We start from the raw sequence: 24915 nt of genomic DNA on the forward strand, positions 1-24915 counted from the left end.
TTTAACTATGAATATCTCATACGTTCTATAGCTCAATTTCTAATCTACAAAGGCTATAGAAATATTGTTTACATTGCACCTGTTTACTTGTCCCTAAATTCATGTCCCCACCAAAAACAAAACGAAGAAACATCATGTGTCATTATAGAACCTAACAGTCACTCTGAACTGCAGTCTGTGATACAAACAAAGGATAGAGAGACAATTCAAGAGCTGAATATCTGACAGTAATGTTTTTATTTGTTACAAACATTTTAGGTCTTAGGGAACTTCAGCTACATGTTGTCTATGTTAAAATCTCTTCAGTAACTTTGGCATTATTTGTTCAAGGGAATAATATAAAGGAGAAACTTCACGGCAAAACCAGCCAGAATGGGTTTTTTTTAACATCTGTTTGAGCGTTTTGATACACAGACTTGTTGTGTATCATAAGTTGGTTGCACCTGAAAACAGTCAAACTGTAAGAAAACCCTGAATACAAAAATTAACCCTTTAATGACATACAAATAATCTCCATACGACAGTACAATCTGCACATTGGCTGGCAGAGTGATTTTCTATGACTTTGTCATGCATGTCCCATAAGTATTTTCATTTGACGCTTTCTCATTTCACAAGACCATACACGTATTGATTATTATTTGGTCAAGCTACCACTTCAAGGGTTTCCTCAGGTAATCTAGCTGAATCTACCTATACATCCAATTTTTGCACAAGGTTCCCCTAATAGGACGGGGTTTTTTGGACAGGTGAAGTGCAGTAAGTCTGAATGGATAATATTTTGGTCATTTCTGATCCCTTAAAGGTATGGTTAGTGCTCCCATGTACGCGCCATTTTGTGCACTCCTGGTGAATTGTGATACGTCTGTGAAGATAAGACAGGAAAAGAAGATTATACTTCCACCTGTGTGCATCTGTGTACGTGTGTGTGTGTGTGTGTGTGTGTGTGTGTGTGTGTGTGTGTGTGTGTGTGTGTGTGTGTGGTGTGTGTGTGTGTGTGTGTGTGTGTGTGTGTGTGTGTGTGTGTGTGTGCGTGTGTGCATGCGTACATGTGTGTATGTCTGTGTACTGTACTCACCCTCATGGCTGAGGAGATCCAGGGTAGGAAGCGGGACACTCTGGTGTAGACGCCAGGCTTCTTGGCCATGGCACAGCCTGTTCCCCAGCTCACCACCCCCAGCAGGCGGTAGCGGCTGGCCTTGGACAGGGAGTCCTCAGCCACAAACGGGCCCCCGCTGTCCCCCTGAGATAAACAAGTCAACCACTCACATACAGTACATTACAAAATCAGTCTCATTTTGGTGAATGGATTATATAAATATTAACAATTTCTCATGTAAAAGCTAGAATCTGGATAGAGAGCAACGGTACAGCCTTGCTCATATCCGGCACATTCAGATGTCAATAGATGACGTAAATAATTCACATTTCTGTAAGTGGAAGACAGAATATGGATGGAAGGTGACATTTTGTTCGTGCTGCCGAGCAGGGTGTGTCACTTAGCTAATTGACTGCCAGAGCAGGGAAATTAGATGTCACTATAGCTGGTTACCTGACAGGCATCGGTACCACCCTTCTCAAAGCCAGCACAGAACATGCTGGTGGTGATCTGGTTGTCATAGTAATCAGGGGCGTTACAGACAGCGTCGTTGATGATCGGCACGTTAGCCTCCTGAAGAACGTCAGCAAGAGTACCTAAGAGAGAAAGAGAGTGAGAGATATAGAGAGAGAACGAGAGAGAGGGATAGAAAGAGAGAGAAAGCGACATCTGCACACTATGACACTGACCCTGTTTACATACTCAAAGCTCATACAGAGAGAGAGAGGAGGGAGAGAAAGAAAGAGATAGGGAGAGGCTGTCTTGTCCAATGACAACAATGATACACCTATTCTGTCTCTCCATGGTTCCGAGGCCCAGCTCCCCAACGCCTGGCCGGTTTAAACCCAGCTCCCACATTATCTGTCTCTGGGACCAGATTATGTTTTAAACCCAGCTCCCACATTATCTGTCTCTGGGACCAGATTATGTTTTAAACCCAGCTCCCACATTATCTGTCTCTGGGACCAGATTATGTTTTAAACCCAGCTCCCACATTATCTGTCTCTGGGACCAGATTATGTTTTAAACCCAACTCCTACAGTATCTGTCTCTGGGAACAGATTATGTTTTAAACCCAGCTCCTACAGTATCTGTCTCTGGGACCAGATGATGTTTTAAACCCAGCTCCTACAGTATCTGTCTCTGGGACCAGATGATGTTTTAAACCCAGCTCCTACAGTATCAGTCTCTGGGACCAGATTATGTTTTAAACCCAGCTCCTACAGTATCTGTCTCTGGGACCAGATGATGTTTTAAACCCAACTCCTACAGTATCTGTCTCTGGGACCAGATTATGTTTTAAACCCAACTCCTACAGTATCAGTCTCTGGGACCAGATTATGTTTTAAACCCAGCTCCTACAGTATCAGTCTCTGGGACCAGATTATGTTTTAAACCCAGCTCCTACAGTATCTGTCTCTGGGAACAGATTATGTTTTAAACCCAGCTCCCACATTATCTGTCTCTGGGACCAGATTATGTTTTAAACCCAGCTCCTACAGTATCTGTCTCTGGGACCAGATGATGTTTTAAACCCAACTCCTACAGTATCTGGCTCTGGGACCAGATGTAAGTTTAAGGATGTAGAAGCCTACACAGTCACTCACCATAGTAACCTACATTTCCCCAGCCTGTCACTGTCCCCATCTGGCCGTCAATCAGGCGCTGGCCGTAGTGGGGTAAGCACACCGGCTGGATGTAGTCTGCAGAAAACAGAAGGTTTATTTTTTTTATTTTTTTCAGCTTTATTTAACCAGGTAGGCTAGTTGAGAACAAGTTCTCATTTACAACTGCGACCTGGCCAAGATATAGCAAAGCAGTGCAGCACAAACAACAACACATGAAATAAACAAACACGCAGTCAATAGGTAATAAATAGGCCATAGTGGCGAAATAATTACAATATAGCAATTAAACACTCAAATCAAATCAAAGTTTATTTGTCACGTGCGCTGATCAGTTCCACAGTCAATGCAGATAGCCCGGTTAGCCACTGTGCAGGAGCACTGGTTGGTCGGCCCAATTGAGGTAGTATGTACATGAATGTATAGTTAAAGTGACTATGCATACAGTAAGGGAAAAAAGTATTTGACCCCCTACTGATTTTGTATGTTTGCCCACTGACAAAGAAATGATCAGTCTATAAATTTAATTGTAGGTTTATTTGAACAGTGAGAGACAGAATAACAACAACAAAATTCTGAAAAACGCATGTCAAAAATGTTATAAAATGATTTGCATTGTAATGAGGGAAATAAGTATTTGACTCCTCTGCAAAACATGACTAAGAACTTGGTGGCAAAACCCTTGTTGGCAATCACAGAGGTCAGATGTTTCTTGTAGTTGGCCACCAGGTTTGCACACATCTCAGGAGGGATTTTGTCCCACTCCTCTTTGCAGATCTTCTCCAAGTCATTAAGGTTTTGAGGCTGACGTTTGGCAACTCGAACCTTCAGCTCCCTCCACAGATTTTCTATGGGATTGAGGTCTGGAGACTGGCTAGGCCACTCCAGGACCTTAATGTGCTTCTTCATGAGCCACTCCTTTGTTGCCTTGGCCGTGTGTTTTGGGTCATTGTCATGCTGGAATACCCATCCACGACCCATTTTCAATGCCCTGGCTGAGGGAAGGAGGTTCTCACCCAAGATTTGACGGTACATGGCCCCGTCCATCGTCCCTTTGATGCGGTGAAGTTGTCCTGTCCCCTTAGCAGAAAAACACCCCCAAAGCATAATGTTTCCACCTCCATGTTTGACGGTGGGGATGGTGTTCTTGGGGACATAGGCAGCATTCCTCCTCCTCCAAACACGGCGAGTTGAGTTGATGCCAAAGAGCTCCATTTTGGTCTCATCTGACCACAACACTTTCACCCAGTTGTCCTCTGAATCATTCAGATGTTCATTGGCAAACTTCAGACGGGCATGTATATGTGCTTTCTTGAGCAGGGGGACCTTGCGGGCGCTGCAGGATTTCAGTCCTTCACGGCGTAGTGTGTTACCAATTGTTTTCTTGGTGACTATGGTCCCAGCTGCCTTGAGATCATTGACAAGATCCTCCTGTGTAGTTCTGGGCTGATTCCTCACCGTTCTCATGATCATTGCAACTCCACGAGGTGAGATCTTGTATGGAGCCCCAGGCCGAGGGAGATTGACAGTTCTTTTGTGTTTCTTCCATTTGCGAATAATCACTCCAACTGTTGTCACCTTCTCACCAAGCTGCTTGGTGATGGTCTTGTAGCCCATTCCAGCCTTGTGTAGGTCTACAATCTTATCCCTGACATCCTTGGAGAGCTCTTTGTTCTTGGCCATGGTGGAGAGTTTGGAATCTGATTGATTGATTGCTTCTGTGGACAGGTGTCTTTTATACAGATAACAAACTGAGATTAGGAGCACTCCCTTTAAGAGTGTGCTCCTAATCTCAGCTCGTTACCTGTATAAAAGACACCTGGGAGCCAGAAATCTTTCTGATTGAGAGGGGGTCAAATACTTATTTCCCTCATTAAAATGCAAATCAATTTATAACATTTTTGACATGCTTTTTTGTGGATTTTTTTGTTGTTATTCTGTCTCTCACTGTTCAAATAAACCTACCATTAAAATGATAGACGGATCCTTTCTTTGTCAGTGTGCAAACGTACAAAATCAGCAGGGGATCAAATACTTTTTTCCCTCACTGTATATGTTAAACAGAGAGTAGCAGCAGCGTAAAAAGAGGGTTTGGGGGGGTTGGGGGGGCACACAATGCAAATAGTCCTTGGTAGCCATTTGATTACCTGTTCAGGAGTCTTATGGCATGGGGGTAAAAACTGTTGAGAAGCCTTTTTGTCCTAGACTTGGCACTCCGGTACCGCTTGCCATGCGGTAGTAGAGAGAACAGTCTATGACTGGGGTGGCTGGGGTCTTTGACAATTTTTAGGGCCTTCCTCTGACACAACCTAGTGTAGAGGTCCTGGATGGCAGGCAGCTTAGCCCCAGTGATGTACTGGGCCATACGCACTACCCTCTGTAGTGCCTTGCGGTCAGAGGTTGAGCAATTGCCGTACCAGGCAGTGACACAACCAGTCAGGATGCTCTCGATGTTGCAGCTGTAGAACCTTTTGAGGATCTCAGGACCCATGCCAAATCTTTTTAGTTTCCTGAGGGGGAATAGGCTTTGTCGTGCCCTCTTCAAGACTGTCTTGGTGTGTTTGGACCATTCTAGTTTGTTGTTGATGTGGACACCGAGGACCTTGAAGCTCTTAACCTGCTCCACTACAGCCCCGTCGATGAGAATGGGGGCGTGCTCTGTCCTCCTTTTCCTGTAGTCCACAATCATCTCCTTAGTCTTGGTTATGTTGAGGGATAGGTTGTTATTCTGGCACCAAACGGCAAGGTCTCTGACCTCCTCCCTATAGGCTGTCTTGTCGTTGTCTGTGATCAGGCCTGTTGTGTCATCTGCAAACTTAATGATGGTGTTGGAGTCGTGCCTGGCCATGCAGTCGTGGGTGAACAGGGAGTACAGGAGGGGACTGAGCACGCACCCCTGTGGAGCTCCAGTGTTGAGGATCAGCGTGGCAGATGTGTTGCTACCTATCCTCACCACCTGGGGGCGGCCCGTCAGGAAGTCCAGGATCCAGTTGCAGAGGGAGGTGTTTAGTTCCAGGATCCTTAGCTTAGTGATGAGCTTTGAGGGTACTATGGTGTTGAACGCTGAGCTGTAATCAATGAAAAGCATTCTCACATAAGTGTTCCTTTTGTCCTGGTGGGAAAGGGCAGTGTGGAGTGCAATAGAGATTGCATCATCTGTGGATCTGTTTGGGCGGTATACAAATTAGAGTGGGTCTAGGGTTTCTGGGATAATGGTGTTGATGTGAGCCATTACCAACATTTCAAAGCACTTCATGGCTACGGACGTGAGTGCTACGGGTCTGTAGTGATTTAGACAGGTTGCCTTTGTGTTCTTGGGCACAGGGACTTTGGTGGTCTGCTTGAAACATGTTGGTATTACAGACTCAATCAGGGACATGTTGAAAATGTCAGGGAAGACACCTGCCAGTTGGTCAGCACATGCCCGGAGCACACGTCCTGGTAATCCGTCTGGCCCCGCAGCCTTGTGTATGTTGACCTGTTTAAAGGTCTTACTGACATCGGCTACGGAGAGCGTGATTACACAGTCGTCCGGAACAGCTGATGCTCTCATTCATGCCTCAGTGTTGCTTGCCTCGAAGCGAGCATAGAAGTGATTTAGCTAGTCTGGTAGGCTCGTGTCACTGGGCAGCTCGCAGCTGTGCATCCCTTTGTAGGCTGTAATAGTTTGCAAGCCCTGCCACAGAAAACAAGCATCGGAGCCGGTGTAGTATGATTCAATCTTAGCCCTGTATTGACGCTTTGCCTGTTTGATGGTTCGTCGCAGGGCATAGCAGGATTTCTTGTAAGCTTCCAGGTTAGAGTACCGCACCTTGAAAGCAGCAGCTCTACGATTTAGCTCAGTGCGAATGTTGCCTGTAATCCATGGCTTCTGGTTGGGGTATGTATGTACAGTCACTGTGGGGATGACGTCCTCGATGCACTTATTGATAAAACCAGTGACTGATGTGGTGTACTCCTCAATGCCATCGGAAGAATCCTGGAACATGTTCCAGTCTGTGATAGCAAAACAGTCCTGTAGTTTAGCATCTGCTTCATCTGACCACTTTTTTATAGACTGAGTCACTGGTGCTTCCTGCTTTCATTTTTGCTTGTAAGCAGGAATCAGGAGGATAGAGTTGTGGTTGGATTTACCAAATGGAGGGCAAGGGAGAGCTTTGTACGCGTCTCTTTGTGTGGAGTATAGGTGATCTAGAATTTTTTCCCCTCTGGTTGCACATTTAACATGTTGATAGAAATTTGGTAGAACTGATTTAAGTTTCCCTGCATTAAAGTCTCCAGCCACTAGGAGCGCTGCCTCTGGGTGAGTGGTTTCCTGTTTGCTTATTTCCTTATACAGCTGACTGAGTGCGGTCTTAGTGCCAGCATCTGTCTGTGGTGGTAAATAAACAGCCATGAAAAGTATAGCTGAAAACTCTCTAGGCAAGTAGTGTGGCCTGCAATTTATCACAATATACTCTACTTCAGGCAAGCAAAATCTAGAGACTTCCATAGATTTTGTGCACCAGCTGTTGTTTACAAATATGCACAGACCGCCCACCCTCGTCTACCGGAGTGTGGTGTTCTATCTTGCCGGTGCAGCGTATATCCCGCTAGCTGAATATCCATGTCGTCATTCAGTCACGATGCCGTGAAACATAGGATATTACAGTTTTTTATGTCCCGTTGGTAGGATATTCGTGATCGTACCTCGTCTAATTTATTGTCCAATGATTGCACGTTGGCGAGTAGTATTGATGGTAACGGCAGCTTTCCCAGTCGCCTTCTCCGGGTCCTGACCAGGCATCCGGCTCTTTGTGCTCTGCACCTGCGTTGCTTCCTCTTGCAAATAATGGGGATGTCGGTCCTGTGGGGTGTTTGGAGAATGTCTTGTGCGTCGTCTTTGTTGTAGAAAAAATCTTTGTCTTAATCCGAGGTGAGTGATCGCTGTCCTGATATCCAGAAGCTCTTTTTTGCCGTAAGATACGGTTGCAGAAACATTATGTACAAAATAAGTTACAAATAACGCGAAAACCCCCCACATAATAGCACAATTGTTTGGGCTCCCTTAAAACTGCTGCCATTTCTTCTGGCACCATTTTATATACACTTGAGTGATAGATGTGCAGAAGATGAGTGTACAAGTAGAGATACTGGGGTGCAAAGGAGCAAAATAAATAAAATAGATAACAGTATGGTGATGAGGTAGTTGGATGGGCTATTTACAGATGGGCTATGTACAGGTGCAGTGATCTATGAGCTGCTCTGACAGCTGGTGCTTAAAGCTAGTGAGGGAGATATGAGTCTCCAGCTTCAGTGATATTTGCAGTTCGTTCCAGTCATTGGCAGCAGAGAACTGGAAGGAAAGGCGGCCGAAGGAGGAATTGGCTTTGGGGGTGACCAGTGAAATATACCTGCTGGAACGCGTGCTACGGGTGGGTGCTGCTATGGTGACCAGTGAGCTGAGATAAGGCGGGGCTTTACCTAGCAAAGAATTATAGGTGACCTGGAGCTAGTGGGTTTGGCGATGAATATGAAGCGAGGGCCAGCCAACGAGATCATACAGGTCGCAATGGTGGGTAGTATATGGGGCTTTGGTGACTAAACGGATGGCACTGTGATAGACTGCATCCAATTTGCTGAGTAGAGTGTTGGAGGCTATTTTGTAAATGACATAACCGAAGTCAAGGATCGGTAGGATAGTCAGTTTTACGAGGGTATGTTTGGCAGCATGAGTGAAGGATGCTTTGTTGCGAAATAGGAAGCTGATTCTAGATTTAATTTTGGATTGGAGATGCTTAATGTGAGTCTGGAAGGAGAGTTTACAGTCTAACCAGACACCTAGGTATTTGTAGTTGTCCACCTATTCTAAGTCAGAACCGTCCAGAGTAGTGATGCTGGGCGGGCGGGCAGGTGTGGGCAGCGATCGGTTGAAGAGCATGCATTTAGCTTTACTTGCGTTTAAGAGCAGTTGGAGGCCATGGAAGGAGAGTTGTATGGCATTGAAGCTAGTCTGGAGGTTAGTTATCACAGTGTCCAAAGAATGGCCAGAAGTATACAGAATGGTGTCTGCGTAGAGGTGGATCAGAGAGTCACCAGCAGCAAGAGTGACATCATTGATATATACAGAGAAAAGAGTCGGCCCGAGGATGAACCCTGAGGCACCCCCATAGAGACTGCCAGAGTTCCGGACAACAGGCCCTCCGATTTGACACACTGAACTCTGTCTGAGCAGTAGTTGGTGAACCAGGCGAGGCAGTTATTTGAGAAACCAAGGCTGTTGAGTCTGCCAATAAGAATGTGGTGATTGACAGGGTCGAAAGCCTTGGGCAGGTCGATGATTACAGCTGCACAGTATTGTCTCTTATCGATGGCGGTTAAGATAAGGTGAAGAGGAGGGAGAGAGAGATGAGATTGAATTGTACTTAAATGTGGCTTGTGTGTTGTATTCACTGTGGACAATGTTCATCTTGTCGGCTGATGTTGCATGTTCTCAATTTCCCCACCAGTGAGTTATTATATCATGAGAATAGCTGCAATTCTGAGTCCAACCACTAGATGTCAGACAAGGCCCAAAACATCTGTCCTTGATAAACAACAGGAAGTTCACTGCATAACAACTACATCCTAGAACAGTTTCCCAAAATCGGGGATGCACGTTTTGTTTAATGCCCTAGCACTGCACAGCTGATTCAAATAATCAACTAATCATCAAGCTTTCATAATTTGAATCAGCTGTATAGTGTTAAGGCAAAAGCCAAAACGTGCACCCCTTGGGGTCCTGAGGATCAAGATTGGGAAAAGCTGTCCTAGAGTTTTCTCTCTCACATTATAACAATGTAATGTTTTTCTATGTACGTCCAGCGATTCCAGGAAAAATACAGTAAAACAGAGGGCAAACTATTCTGTCCGGTTCTGATATCATTGTCTTTTGTCCAGGCGACAGCAGGCAGGCAGTAAAGAGGGCCTTTGTTTGGTAGTCTGACTGGAAACCTGAACTCTGAGGAAGGGAATTACCATAGTGACTCGTCCCTCATCTCTATCTCGCTTTATCACTTCTCTCTATTCCCCTTCTCTCTCTCTCTCTCTCTCTCTCTCACTCTCTCTCTCCCTCTCTCCCTCCCTCTCTCTCCCTCTCTCCCTCCCTCTCTCTCTCCCTATTCTACCTCTAAGCACACTGTGGCTTCGTCTGATGTGCCTTGAAAAAGAACAACAAATCATCACAGTATAATAAGAATATAACAATATGGGCCAGAATGTGTTTACCTGTGAAGTGCAGAGGCTGGGCCAGAGCCAGGACAGCGATGTCTCTGCTGTTGTCGTCTATGTTGGGGTCTACGAAGGGCAGGTAGCTGCTGTGGTACACCACAGTCTTTACCTCAAGAACTCGAACATTCTTATGAGTGAGCTTGTTGTAGATGGAGCCCAGTAACACCCTCCATCGAGACACCTGACGGTTCCTCCTGAGAGAGGACAAACAGAATCCATGAGAAGAAGTGTGTGTAAGCGAGAGAGAGAGAGAGAGAGAGAGAGAGAGGGAGAGAGCGCAAGAGAGACAATGTGTGAGAGAGAGAGAGAGAGAGAGAGAGAGAGAGAGAGAGAGAGAGAGAGAGAGAGAGAGAAAGATTCAGGGCTTACTCTGGGAAGCAGTGGGCTGCGCTGACGATCCAGCGGTCTGAGATGATGGATCCTCCACACTGGTGCACCCCGTCATACTGCAGACTGACCTGCCAGGGCCAGCTACCCTGCCTAGCATCTACACCACCCACTATACGGTCCTCTGTCAGACTACGCCTGCCACAGTCTAGACAGACAGAAAGAGAGGGGAGGGAGGGATAGGGAGGAGAAAGAGATATGGATGGGGAGGGAGAAGGAGACAGAGAGAGATAGGGAGGGAGGAGTAAAGAGAGAGGTAAGAGAGGGAGAGGTACAGGAGGAGAGAAAGAGAGATAGGGAGGAGAAAAGAGAGAGGTAACAGGGGGGATGCAGGAGAGAGTTAAGCCATCCTGTACAACTCTCAGGTTGTTTTTCATTGTGTTTTACACTTTGTGTAAAAAGTGTATCACGGTGTCAGGACCAAACCAAAGCTCTCAGCTGAACCTACCTTGACAAAGCAGACTTAGGACCTGGCCAGTTTCACAGTCACTGCAAAACAAAACAACAAGAGTCAGACACAGCAGCCTGGAACTCTACATTCCTGCTCTTCTCTACTTTTCAGCCCACTGCTGCTTTAATAAACACCTCCTTCATCTAGGAGATATAAGAGTGTTATAAGAATGTCTTACCAGGGATATAGAGACTCTTTGATCTTCTTGCCATAGGTCAGCTCCTTCTCTTTGACACAGAAGAACTCCTCACGGTCGTTACTGCCTTCAGGGATACTGGACACAGAGTAATTCACCACGCTGGAGGGGACATAAGGCATGCATCTCTTTATTACAGAGACTTCTATCACTGACAGATCAGTTGAAAGATCCCTGGCCTAAACACGATGAAGTTGTATAACTTTTTGGGCGACCCGACCAAATTCACATAGCAATGTGAGGTAAAGATCTGTCATTCTCATTGAAAGGAAATCTGAGAAGCGGTAGATCCATTCTATATGCACTATTTTTATGCTTCCTGTCCTTAAGTTTAGTTTTCGCCTCTTTTTATTTTCAGCTTTGTACACCAGCTGAAAATACTATATTTTTTGTTTTTGAAAATATATTTCACAGCTGTTTAGATTCTCTAAATTATACATTGCTTGCTTTGTGGCCATAAACTGAAATTAGGCAAACCATTAGAATTTTAGCAACCAAACAAGGGTGGAGCAATTTCTGTGCAGACTTCTTGCAAGGCATAGTGGTATCAGCCCCCCACACCTCTCTGATTCAGATGGGTTGGGTTAAATGCGGAAGACACATTTCAGTTGAATGCATTAAGTTGTACTACTGACTAGGTATCCCCCTTTCCCTTTCCTTTTATGATGCTGTAGATAGTGACTCCCACTTTTGGATTTAATCTAAAGCCTTTCATATCACAATCCATCAATCTCCTCACCTGACAAAGCCCATCTCCTCACAGCTGATGTTGGCCAGGAGCTGGTTGGCCTCTGAGGAACAGAGGTGTCTCCACCGTCGCTCGGCCGAGTCAAACACCCGGAGACGTAGATCCGAGCTTGGATTGGAGTTCACCTGGACTGGGTTGGAGCAATGAAATACTGGATCAAACAAACCCTTCTATCGATTCAGATACGATATGAGGTTGGCTTTGGTGGAGTGGTTTCCCTCTCACTTACCATCATATAATCCTGTGTCTTCTTCTCTGATACAAAACGTTACTAGGATTTGAAAAACAAACAAACAAACAAAAGTCAACAACATGTAATATAAAACTGTAAAGTGCATACACACTCTGTTGATGAAACAGCAAACCTCACAGAGCCGGCAAACAAATCCACTGACTGCAATCACACAATGTTGGTAATATCTGTACCAAAGATGGGAGGATGAATTAAGATAGTTCACTCAGGCCGTTTACCATTGAAAAGAATAGTCAGTTTCTGTCTACTTAAGGGGGTGGCTCTCCCATAGACACCAATGTGATAGCAACTGGTTCTGGTGTACTTAGTTAATTGACTTCCATTCCAAAAAAAAAAAAAATGAGGGAGTGGGATGTCTCGCTTCCTCTTTCGTCTCTGTCTGTACTATGAAAAAACTAAAACTACATTGCCCACAAAGCACTGCTCATTGCCAAAAGGTACACATCACTACTATGTGAGAGCAGATGCAGAGGTCTCTCACCTACAGCCCAGACAGCAGCTCCAATCCCCCCAAGTAGCACCACGGTCAGACACATGCCCGCCACGCGACATGGGGTCAGGAAGGTCACCCCCGCGCCTCCTGTAAAAGACAACACACACAACAAAAACAACACACACAACAAAAACATACCATTACGTTCAACGTCACACTGAAGGTAGTCTGGCCCAGGAGTGTGAAGGTGAACAGCAAGGCACAGGAATGACAAACCACCCTTGCTGTCTGCCTTGCCGGCTCCCCTCTCTTCACTGGGATTCACCACCTCTGACCTTATTACGGTGGCTGAGTCATTGGCTTGCACGCGCTCTCCCATTCCGTCCCTAGGAGGGGTGCATCACGTTGTGCCAGGCTTTTTTCAGTGGTCTGTCTGTCCTATCTGGTGTAATTATCCTGTCTTATCTAGTGTCCTGTGTGATCTTAAGTATGCTTCCTCTAATTCTTCAATCTCTCTCTCTCCCCATCCGGAGGACCTGAGCCCCATGCCTCAGGACTACCGGTCCTGATGACTCCTGGCTTTCCCCGTCCCCATTCCACCTGGTCGTGCTGCTGATCCAGTTTCTGCTGTTCTGCCTGTGGTTATCTGATCTGTTCACTGGTCGTGCTACCTTGTCCCAGACCTGCTGTTTCCACCCTCGTTCTCCCTCTCTCTCTCCCCCCCTTCTTGCTCTCTCTCTCTCTCTCTCTCTCTCTCTCTCTCTCTCTCTCTCTCTACCACACCTGCTGTCTCGACAATGCTCGGCTATGAAAAGACAACTGACCATGCTGGTCATCTATGAACGTTTGAACATCTTGCAGAACAATCTGGCCTTAATGGCCATGTACTCTTATAATCTCCACCAGGCACAGCGAGAAGAGGACAGGCCACCCCTCACAGCCTAGTTCCTTTCTAGGTTTCTTCCTAGGTTCCTTCCTTTCTAGGGAGTTTTTCCCAGCCACCATGCTTTTACATCTGCATTGCTTGCTCTCTGGGGTTTTAGACTCGGATTCTGTATAAGCAATTTATAACTGCTGTTGTAAAAAGGGCTTTATAAATAAATGTGATTGATTGATTGACATTTACTCTTGATGTGTTGACCTGTTGCAGTCTCTATAACTACTGTGATTATTATTTGACCCTGCTGGTCATTTATGAACGTTTGAACATCTTGAAGAAGTGAAAGTGTTTTAATCAGATAGGTAAAAAGGAAGAGAGAGTGCCATAATAACACACTGGCACATTGAAAAAGTACAAATGAATAGGATCAATAGTCCAAAGTCTGCTCCATTTCCATAGAGCTAAAACAAACTGCAAGCTTGATTTCAGTGCCATCTCAAGCCCCAAAAAATTGTCACTGTGTCCCTAGCTAGAACACAAAGTTGGGCAGAATGAGAGGTCATTTCATTACATTAAATGAATTGCTGATGATGATGAAAGGTCCATGAACTGACCAGTCACTAACTGTTAAAGTTTGGTTGAACCAAAACAAAGCCACACTTGATTATAAGCACTGTTTACAACTTAAGTCACACGTGTGAGACACACTTACGCGCCGCACACACACACACAAACACACACTTGTTTTACTATCCTTGTGAGGACTTCTAGTCCCCACAAGGATAGCAAAACCAAACCACACACACACACACACAGGTAGCATGAGTATATCTGCTGTGTTTGCAGACAGGTATCTGAGGTAGAGGTTGACCGATTAATCGGAATAGCCGATTAATTAGGGCCGATTTCAAGTTTTCATAACAATCGGTGATCGCCATTTTTGGACACCGATCATGGCCAATTACATTGCACTCCACGAGGAGACTGCGTGGCAGGCTGACTACCTGTTATGCAAGTGCAGCAAGGAGCCATGGTAAGGTGCTAGCTAGCATTAAACTTATCTTATAAAAAACAATCAATCTTAACATAATCACTAGTTAACTACACATGGTTGATGATATTACTAGTTTATCTAGCTTGTTCTGCATTGCATATAATTGATGCGGTGCCTGTTAATTTATCATTGAATCATAGCCTACTTCGCCAAACGGGTGATGTAACAAGCGCATTCGCGAAAAAAGCGCCTTTCTTAAAATCAATACACAAGTATATATTTTTAAACCTGCATATTTAGTTAATATTGCCTGCTAACATTAATTTATTTTAACTAGGGAAATTGTGTCACTTCTCTTGCGTTCTGTGCAACAGAGTCAGGGTATATGCAGCAGTTTGGGCCGCCTGACTCGTTGCGAACTGTGAAGACTATTTCTTCCTAACAAAGACAGCCTACTTCGCCAAACGGGGGATGATTTAACAAAAGCGCATTTGCGAAAAAAAGCACAATCGTTGCACGAATGTACCTAACCATAAACATCAATGCCTTTCTTAAAATCAATACACAGAAGTATATTTTTTTAAACCTGCATATTTAGTTAAAAGAAATTCATGTTAGCAGGCAATATTAAACTAGGGAAATTGTGTCACTTCTCTTGCATTCATTGCACGCAGAGTCCGGGTATATGCAACAGTTTGGGCCACCTGGCTCGTTACGAACTAATTTGCCAGAATTTTACGTAATTATGACATAACATTGAAGGTTGTGCAATGTAACAGGAATACTTAGACTTATGGATGCCACTCGTTAGATAAAATACGGAACGGTTTGATATTTCACTGAAAAAATAAACGTTTTATTTTCTAAATGATAGTTTCCGGATTTGACCATATTAATGACCTAAGGCTCGTATTTCTGTGTGTTATTATGTTATAATTAAGTCTATGATTTGATATTTGATAGAGCAGTCTGACTGAGCGGTGGTAGGCAGCAGCAGGCTCATAAGCATTCATTCAAACAGCACTTTCATGCCAGCAGCTCTTCGCAATGCTTCAAGCACAGCTCTGTTTATGACTTCAAGCCTATCAACTCCCGAGATTAGGCTGGTGTAATCGATGTGAAATGGCTAGCTAGTTAGCGGGGTGCACGCTAATAGCGTTTCAAACATCACTCGCTCTGAGACTTGGAGTAGTTGTTCCCCTTGCTCTGCAAGGGCCGCGGCTTTTGTGGAGCGATGAGTAACGATGCTTCAAAGGTGGCTGTTTTCGATGTGTTCCTGGTTCGAGCCCAGGTAGCAATACTATAGTGCCTATAAAAACATCCAATAGTCAAAGGTATATGAAATACAAATGGTATAGTGAGAAATAGTCCTATAATTCCTATAATAACCTCAACCTAAAACTTCTTACCTGGGAATATTGAAGATTCATGTTAAAAGGAACCACCAGCTTTCATATGTTCTGAGCAAGGAACTTAAACGTTAGCTTTTTTACATGGCACATATTGCACTTTTACTTTCTTCTCCAACACTTTGTTTTTGCATTATTTAATCCAAATTGAACATGTTTCATTATTTATTTGAGGCTAAATTGATTTGATTGATGTATTATATTAAGTTAAAATAAAAGTGTTCATTCAGTATTGTTGTAATTGCCATTATTAAAAATAAATAAATATATATAAAAAAAACGGCCAATTAATCGGTATCGGCTTTTTTGGTCCTCCAATAATCGGTATCGGCATTAAAAAAATCATAATCGGTCAACCTCTAATCTGAGGCGCAGAGAGTGGAGCTCTGGAGTGATCATTAACCTTGCAGGCTAGCCAGCCAGCTTCAGCATGTGTGGAGACATGCCACACACCAGACCAAACCAGCAGAGCAGACCAGCAGAGACACTGACTGACTGCAAGGCATGATAAGCTCCTGACTCAGTGCAAACAAACACACTGTGTGTGGATCCAACGCAGGTCTAACACAGGTCTATAAGAATGCTCTGTAGGTAATACACAGGTCTATAAGTCTGTTATTACTGTGTAGGTATTCACAAGTCTTTATGTATGCTATAGGGCCATGACGTTTTACTGATCTGGTCATGTGGGCACTTAGGAACAATCTCCTATTGGGCATCAATACATGCCCGATAGTGAGGACATCATTCAACCATTCGACACCAACAACACAAACAGTTGCACTATATTTCACATTTTAGTCATTTAGCAGCCGCTCTTATCCAGAGCAACTTACAGGAGCAATTAGGGTTAAATGCCTTGCTCAAAGACACAGACAGATGTATTACTTAGTCGGCTCGGGGATTCGAACTAGCGACCTTTTGGTTACCAACGCTCTTAACCGCTAGGCTACCTGCCACCCACTACCTGGATCACCCTAGCTGCCTGTACAAGTAGAGTCTGCCGGATGAGCATGTCTATTATCAACAACATAACACTGTTTCCCATTGTGCCTTATGCAGGGAAACGAGCATCAACCTGATACTCAGCCAATTAAAAGAGAGGAAAATCAACATCGCACACAAAGGAGGGAGACTGGAATTCAGTGAGAAAACACTGGGGTCCTGTAAGGCCATGGGGTCTGCCGTCTGTACTCATTACCTCAGGATATGGGCACAGTTGACAGGCAGCTGATGGCTCTTCAGAGAGTGATGGGGAAATCCTCCACTTCTTTCTCCCTTACTCACCACTGTCAATCAGTGTGGACCATGCATCAACAATAAGATACATGGGTTTCTACTGAGAGGGCATTAAAAGAAAAACATCAAATACTGTTGCTCTATAACACAGTGAAAATTAAGATGTACAAATGTATTTGAAGGCTTTTGTATAATGTGCGGTTTTTAAAACACACAGTTGACCTACATAACATGGATTACCACAGATAACACTGCTACTCCTACTGCTCTCTCTTCGTCTGCCCACGTGTTCTCGCATACCCCTAGAGCATCGAGCCAGCGGGGTGGTGGCACTGGAATCCTCATCTCTCCCAAGTGGACATTCTCTCTTTCTCCCCTGACCCATCTGTCTATCTCCTCATTTGAATTCCATGCTGTCACAGTTACCAGCCCTTTCAAGCTTAACATCCTTATCATTTATCGCCCTCCAGGTTCCCTTGGAGAGTTCATCAATGAGCTTGACGCCTTGATAAGTTCCTTTCCTGAGGATGGCTCACCTCTCACAGTTCTGGGTGACTTTAACCTCCCCACGTCTACCTTTGACTCATTCCTCTCTGCCTCCTTCTTTCCACTCCTCTCCTCTTTTGACCTCACCCTCTCACCTTCCCCCCCTACTCACAAGGCAGGCAATACGCTTGACCTCATCTTTACTAGATGCTGTTCTTCCACTAATCTCATTGCAACTCCCCTCCAAATCTCCGACCACTACCTTGTATCCTTTTCCCTCTTGCTCTCATCCAACACTTCTCACTCTGCCCCTACTCGGATGGTATTGCGCCGTCCCAACCTTCGCTCTCTCTCTCCCGCTACTCTCTCCTCTTCCATCCTATCATCTCTTCCCTCTGCTCAAACCTTCTCCAACCTATCTCCTGATTCTGCCTCCTCAACCCTCCTCTCCTCCCTTTCTGCATCCTTTGATTTTCTCTGTCCCCTATCCTCCAGGCCGGCTCGGTCCTCCCCTCCTGCTCCGTGGCTCGACGACTCACTACGAGCTCACAGAACAAGGCTCCGGGCAGCCGAGCGGAAATGGAGGAAAACTCGCCTCCCTGCGGACCTGGCATCCTTTCACTCACTCCTCTCTACATTCTCCTCTTCTGTCTCTGCTGCTAAAGCCACTTTCTACCACTCTAAATTCCAAGCATCTGCCTCTAACCCTAGGAAGCTCTTTGCTACCTTCTCCTCCCTCCTGAATCCTCCTCCCCCTCCCCCCCCCTCCCTCTCTGCGGATGACTTCGTCAACCATTTTGAAAAGAAGGTTGACGATATCCGATCCTCGTTTGCTAAGTCAAACGACACCGCTGGTCCTGCTCACACTGCCCTACCCTGTGCTTTGACCTCTTTCTCCCCTCTCTCTCCAGATGAAATCTCGCGTCTTGTGACGGCCGGCCGCCCAACAACCTGCCCACTTGACCCTATCCCCTCCTCTCTTCTCCAGACCATTTCCGGAGACCTTCTCCCCTTCCTCACCTCGCTCATCAACTCATCCTTGACCGCTGGCTACGTCCCTTCCGTCTTCAAGAGAGCGAGAGTTGCACCCCTTCTGAAAAAACCTACACTCGATCCCTCCGATGTCAACAACTACAGACCAGTATCCCTTCTTTCTTTTCTCTCCAAAACTCTTGAACGTGCCGTCCTTGGCCAGCTCTCCTGCTATCTCTCTCAGAATGACCTTCTTGATCCTAATCAGTCAGGTTTCAAGACTGGGCATTCAACTGAGACTGCTCTTCTCTGTGTCACGGAGGCTCTCCGCACTGCTAAAGCTAACTCTCTCTCCTCTGCTCTCATCCTTCTAGACCTATCTGCTGCCTTTGATACTGTGAACCATCAGATCCTCCTCTCCACCCTCTCCGAGTTGGGCATCTCCGGCGCGGCCCACGCTTGGATTGCGTCCTACCTGACAGGTCGCTCCTACCAGGTGGCGTGGCGAGAATCTGTCTCCGCACCATGCGCTCTCACCACTGGTGTCCCCCAGGGCTCTGTTCTAGGCCCTCTCCTATTCTCGCTATACACCAAGTCACTTGGCTCTGTCATATCCTCACATGGTCTCTCCTATCATTGCTATGCAGACGACACACAATTAATCTTCTCCTTTCCCCCTTCTGATAACCAGGCGGCGAATCGCATCTCTGCATGTCTGTCAGACATATCAGTGTGGATGACGGATCACCACCTCAAGCTGAACCTCGGCAAGACGGAGCTGCTCTTCCTCCCGGGGAAGGACTGCCCGTTCCATGATCTCGCCATCACGGTTGACAACTCCCTTGTGTCCTCCTCCCAGAGTGCTAAGAACCTTGGCGTGATCCTGGACAACACCCTGTCGTTCTCCACTAACATCAAGGCGGTGACCCGATCCTGTAGGTTCATGCTCTACAACATTCGCAGAGTACGACCCTGCCTCACACAGGAAGCGGCGCAGGTCCTAATCCAGGCACTTGTCATCTCCCATCTGGATTACTGCAACTCGCTGTTGGCTGGGCTCCCTGCCTGTGCCATTATACCCCTACAACTCATCCAGAACGCCGCAGCCCGTCTGGTGTTCAACCTTCCCAAGTTCTCTCACGTCACCCCGCTCCTCCGCTCTCTCCACTGGCTTCCAGTTGAAGCTCGCATTCGCTACAAGACCATGGTGATTGCCTACGGAGCTGTGAAGGGAACGGCACCTCCATACCTTCAGGCTCTGATCAGGCCCTACACCCAAACAAGGGCACTGCGTTCATCCACCACTGGCCTGCTGGCCCCCCTACCTCTGAGGAAGCACAGTTCCCGCTCAGCCCAGTCAAAACTGTTCGCTGCTCTGGCACCCCAATGGTGGAACAAGCTCCCTCACGACGCCAGGACAGCGGAGTCAATCACCACCTTCCGGAGACACCTGAAACCCCACCTCTTTAAGGAATACCTAGGATAGGATAAAGTAATCCTTCTAACCCCCCCCCCCCCCTTAAAAGATTTAGATGCACTATTGTAAAGTGGTTGTTCCACTGGATATCATAAGGTGAATGCACCATTTTGTAAGTCGCTCTGGATAAGAGCGTCTGCTAAATGACTTAAATGTAATGTAAATGTAATAACATACAGTGAAGCTCTGGTAGTGTGATGACTGTACATTATATAATAAAATGGACTCTTTTCAAACAATAACAGATGTTTTGGTGCAGTCACCTATGGCAACCCCAGAGAACCCTGACTCAGCACAAGTTATAGGCTGCTGATACAAGGGCTTTTCCAGATATCAGTTTGGAGCCATAAGATTCTCTGTCTCGTGGGTGTGCTGGCTTTTGTTCCAACCCAGCACTAACTCGCATGAAGACCATGATTAGTTGATTGTTTGAAACAGGTACGGTCTAGAGAGCAGAACCCTTCATACCCAGTCGCATTGCAGAACCCTGCACTACAGATTTAAATTAGAACATTCCTTCTCTGTACAAAAGCGATTCTCAACCTTGTTGACTTTCAGGAGACATTCTACTTCGAACAAAAACGTTCTCCAACCACAACACCCATCCCTAACCCATCCACCTACAGTATGTCCTGTGAGGCCGTATCAGTAGATTAATGTGTTATTGTTCCTGCCCAGGACTCTCTGTAATGACAGGGCTGAGGAAGGGACCACAGATCCTATTGACATAACCAGATCTTGTCTAAGGGCTGACTTTATCTCAGGCCAGTCTCCCTTCCAGTATTCCAGCCCCACATTTCCTAAACCCACTCCAGTGGATCCTGGAGTCACAGGCCTGGAGCTGGAGAACAAGCCCTGCTATTGTTTTAGCCTCTACTTGAGTACACCCGGTGTGTGGGAAATACACATCTCCTTTGCTGAAGAGAGATACATACTTCTATAAGGTGAAAGGCCTAGTTACCTTGTGTCTCTCTCAGGAAGATTGCATTCTGCCTCATTTCACAATAGAAAGATCATTTCATAAAGCTACATCTGTTTGAGAACTGTGACTAAAATGTCTCACACAACAATCAATGAGTCATGGAATGCCACAGATCAGCAGTTTCAGCAACTAAACCACAGATAGAGACCACAGTGTTGTACACCTCAACCCAGACCAAAAAAAAAAACAGACAACACAACAATCACCAGTCATGCTGTAACTGTTTCAGCTACACTGTACAGGATCAACTCAGAAGGAGACTGAGATGTTGTTCATTGGATTGTGACTCAGGTTTGCCAATGGCTTTACGTTGAAACATAGAATCTGTCAGAGAGTCCTGGTGAGCATCTCTCTACAAGACACACGGAAGTGTCCATGCTTGAGAACTTAGGAGTACTTTTAATTCTCAAAATTAAAAGCCACCCAATAAATGATGCTATGTCTGGTAAAAAGCAAACAGTATAACTGTGGTCTAAAAAATATGTTAAACTCAAGATTACTGTACCCTTGTTATTACCACTGTTTTGATTATTTGCCAGTACATACAGGTATAGCTTTCCAAATATTGCGTCAAGATCATGATTGGGACCACCTACTACTAGTGATAATTAGATAACAAAGAAATACTGATATGAGCAGTCAAAAAACATTTCACAAGGATGATGAGGTTCCAAGCCAGGCACACTTGGGCCTTTATCTTATCTGTCATTCCATGAACATAATCACACAAGACATTACAGTGTCATAAAGATAAATAGAGAGCAGTTAAATAAGGTGTATGGTCTGCCACTACAACTGAAGAAGAGACAGCTGAGAAGTGAATGCAAGAACACAATGGATTTAGTAAACATTGTTAAATGAGTGATAATGATGAAGGGTAATGTTCTCTGTTCAGAAATAACTCTGGACGCCCCAATTAGATAATAAAAGAGGTTCCTTGTGTTAAAGATAAAATACAGTTGAAGTCGGAATTTTCATACACCTTAGCTAAATACATTTAAACTCAGTTTTTCACAATTCCTGACATTTAATCCTAGTAAAAATTCTCTGTCTTAGATCAGTTAGGATCACCACTTTATTTGAAGAATGTGAAATGTCAGAATAATAGCAGAGAGAATGATTTAGTTCAGCTTTTATTTCTTTCATCACATTCCCAGTGGGTCAGAAGTTTACATACACTTAATTAGTATTTGGTAACATTGCCTTTAAATTGTTTAACTTGGGTCAAACGTTTCGGGTAGCCTTCCACAAGCTTCCCACAATAAGTTGGGTGAATTTCAGCCCATTCCTCCTGACAGAGCTGCTGTAACTGAGTCAGGATTGTAGGCCTCCTTGGTTGCACATGCTTTTTCAGTTCTGCCCACACATTTTCTATAGGATTGAGGTCAGGGCTTTGTGATGGCCACTCCAATACCTTGACTTTGTTGTCCTTAATCTTTGGAAGTATGCTTGGGGTCATTGTCCCTTTGGAAGACCAATTTGCGACCAAGCTTTAACTTCCTGACTGATGTCTTGAGATGTTGCTTCAATATATCCACATAATTTTCCTTCCTCATGGTGCCATCTATTTTGTGAAGTGCACCAGTCCCTCCTGCAGCAAAGCACCACCACAACATGATGCTGCCACCCCTGTGCTTCACGGTTGGGATGGTGTTCTTCGGCTTGCAAGCCTCCCCCCTTTTTCCTCCAAACACAATGATGGTCATTATGGCCAAAAGGTTCTATTTTTGTTTCATCAGACCAAAGGACATTTCTCCAAAAAGTATGATCTTTGTCCCCATGTGCAGTTGCAAACTGTAGTCTGGCTTTTTTATGGCGGTTTTGGAGCAGTGGCTTCTTCCTTGCTGAGCGGCCTTTCAGGTTATGTCGATATAGGACTCGTTTTACTGTGGATCTTGATATTTTTGTACCCGTTTCCTCCAGCAACTTCACAAGGTCCTTTGCTGTTCTTCTAGGATTGATTTGCACTTTTCGCACCAAAGTACGTTCATCTCTAAGAGACAGAACGCATCTCCTTCCTGAACGGTATGACGGCTGCGTGGTCCCATGGTGTTTATACTTGCTCACTATTGTTTGTACAGATGAATGTGGTACCTTCAAGCGTTTGGAAATTGCTCCCAAGGATGAACCAGACTTGTGGAGGTCTACAATTTTTTTTCTGAGGTCTTGGCTGATTTCTTTTGATATTCCCATGATGTCAAGCAAAGAGGCACTGAGTTTGAAGGTAGGCCTTGAAATTCATCCACAGGTACACCTCCAATTGACTCAAATTATGTAAATTCGCCTATCAGAAGCTTCTAAAGCCATGACATCATTTTCTGGAATTTTCCAAGCTGTTTGAAGGCACAGTCAACTAAGTGTATGTAAACTTCTGACCCACTGGAATTGTGACACAATGAATTATAAGTGAAATAATCTGTCTGTAAACAATTGTTGGAAAAATTACTTGAGTCATGAACAAAGTAGATGTCCTAACTGACTTGCCAAAACTATAGTTTGTTAACAAGAAATTTGTGGAGTGGTTGAAAAACTATTTTTAATGACTCCAACCTAAGTGTATGCAAACGTCCGACTTCAACTGTAAATGCAAAAAAAAATTCTAAACAGAATCAAAGATGCATGGATAAAGTATCACTGAACTCTTAGAAAAATGGGTTCCTAAAGGGTTCTTTGGCTGTCCTGATAGGATAACCCTTCTACTGTTGGTTCCAGGTAGAACCCTTTTTGGTTCCAAGTAGAACACTTTTTTCAAAGGGTTCTCCTATGGGGACAGCACAATTTTTTCTAAGTGTGTGTGTACTTTAATAAAAGCTCAATTCTTTGCAAGACTGTACGAAGAAAAACATTTTTTTTTTAAAAGGTTCCTAATCTAGATCACAAACTCGACACCACAAAAGGTAGTTTACCCCATCAAACATCAAGCGGTGGCCAGTTCTATTAATCTTTAACACAGTTCTTCTGATTTCAAATACAGAGGGAAAAAATGTGGCAAGCACAATGTCTGGACGTGTGCGGAACACTCACCATTCTTTTTCTCAGTCATTTTTTCTCGCTCAAAAGTAGAAAATGAAAAGAGGTAGCTGAAGTTCAGAGTGGCCCTGCTTCACAGCTCCTGTGATGGTCAACTTGCCACCCAGTCTTATTCCCAGCCTGTATAAATAGACAGCACAGAACATAAACGTTAATACACTTTTTGGCTGGAGAGAGGTGGGTTAAACAAGTTAAATAAACCAAAGGGCAAAGTGAGTTGTTTTTAGCAGATTTGACTAATAGACTAGGCTGAAGGGGAAATTATGTTTATATGGAATAAATGTGTAATAAACATGTCTCTACTGATGAGTGGTAGCTATATTGTAATTTACCACATAATTAGGATATGCTGTTTCTCCCCAGTATGCATACTAGCTAGCTACCAATAGGCCTACCATCCAGCATAGAATGATTAGGCCTACATACCTTTTATATCGAGAAACTCATAACAATCACCCTCAGATGTGAACACTGGACAGAATGTAACTGTTACTTTTCCATAGCTATGTTCATGATCAAAAACAACTCAATGCTTTAAAATTACAGAGTAGTAGGTTACTCAAAATCCACACCATTCTCAGAGCACTCACCTCTCTTTTGCAACAGGTGTATGACTGCTTGTCAAGTCAAGCCTGGAAAAAAATGAAGTTACAATCTCGGCGTTTACTCTCGAGGCTCGTAGTTCCCTCCGGGGTAGCAGTATGAATAGGCTGTAAACTCCACCATGGATATTCCCAATACTTCGACAAGTGGTTGATGGCTACAAAGAGTACGAAAAGAAAACGTTCCCCACTTTCTCCCCTTCTGCGAACGAAAACAGTTTTCCGTTCAAAACTGAAAATAAAATATAATTTCCTATAGATAAAACGTGTAGCTACCAACGTATTTACACAGTTGTTTTTTTCTGTAAAAACAAGACTGCTCAGCAGTTCGACTTGTTCAACTCTCGGTTCTGCGCTCATAGCCTTTTAGAAACCGTCAAGGTAGTGTACAGGTGACGTCATGA

General features: G+C 44.7%; 1 protein-coding gene across 1 annotated transcript; it reads right to left on the reverse strand.

The window, feature by feature from the left end:
* Positions 1–205: 205 nt before the first annotated feature.
* hpn (hepsin) lies at positions 206–24915 on the reverse strand. The gene is made up of 13 exons (XM_014201488.3): positions 24500–24915; positions 23904–24029; positions 12489–12587; positions 11984–12025; positions 11746–11884; positions 10989–11108; positions 10808–10848; positions 10342–10507; positions 9970–10166; positions 2707–2802; positions 1553–1695; positions 1079–1243; positions 206–865 (listed from the first exon to the last, which is right to left on the reverse strand). Exons 2-13 carry the CDS (start codon positions 23920–23922, stop codon positions 812–814), a joined length of 1281 nt encoding a protein of 426 aa, XP_014056963.1. The 5' UTR covers positions 23923–24029; positions 24500–24915; the 3' UTR covers positions 206–811.

Source organism: Salmo salar, chromosome 05 (assembly GCF_965601325.2).
Source record: "Salmo salar chromosome 05, fSalSal1, whole genome shotgun sequence".
Classification (NCBI taxonomy): Eukaryota; Metazoa; Chordata; class Actinopteri; order Salmoniformes; family Salmonidae; genus Salmo; species Salmo salar.

Coding starts and splice junctions, on each gene's coding strand:
- hpn (XM_014201488.3), bottom strand. Junction 12,026..12,488: donor AGCTGCTGTCTGGGCTGTAG/GTGAGAGACCTC, acceptor TTCAAATCCTAG/TAACGTTTTGTATCAGAGAA. Junction 11,109..11,745: donor GAGGAGATGGGCTTTGTCAG/GTGAGGAGATTG, acceptor TGTCCCCTCCAG/CGTGGTGAATTACTCTGTGT.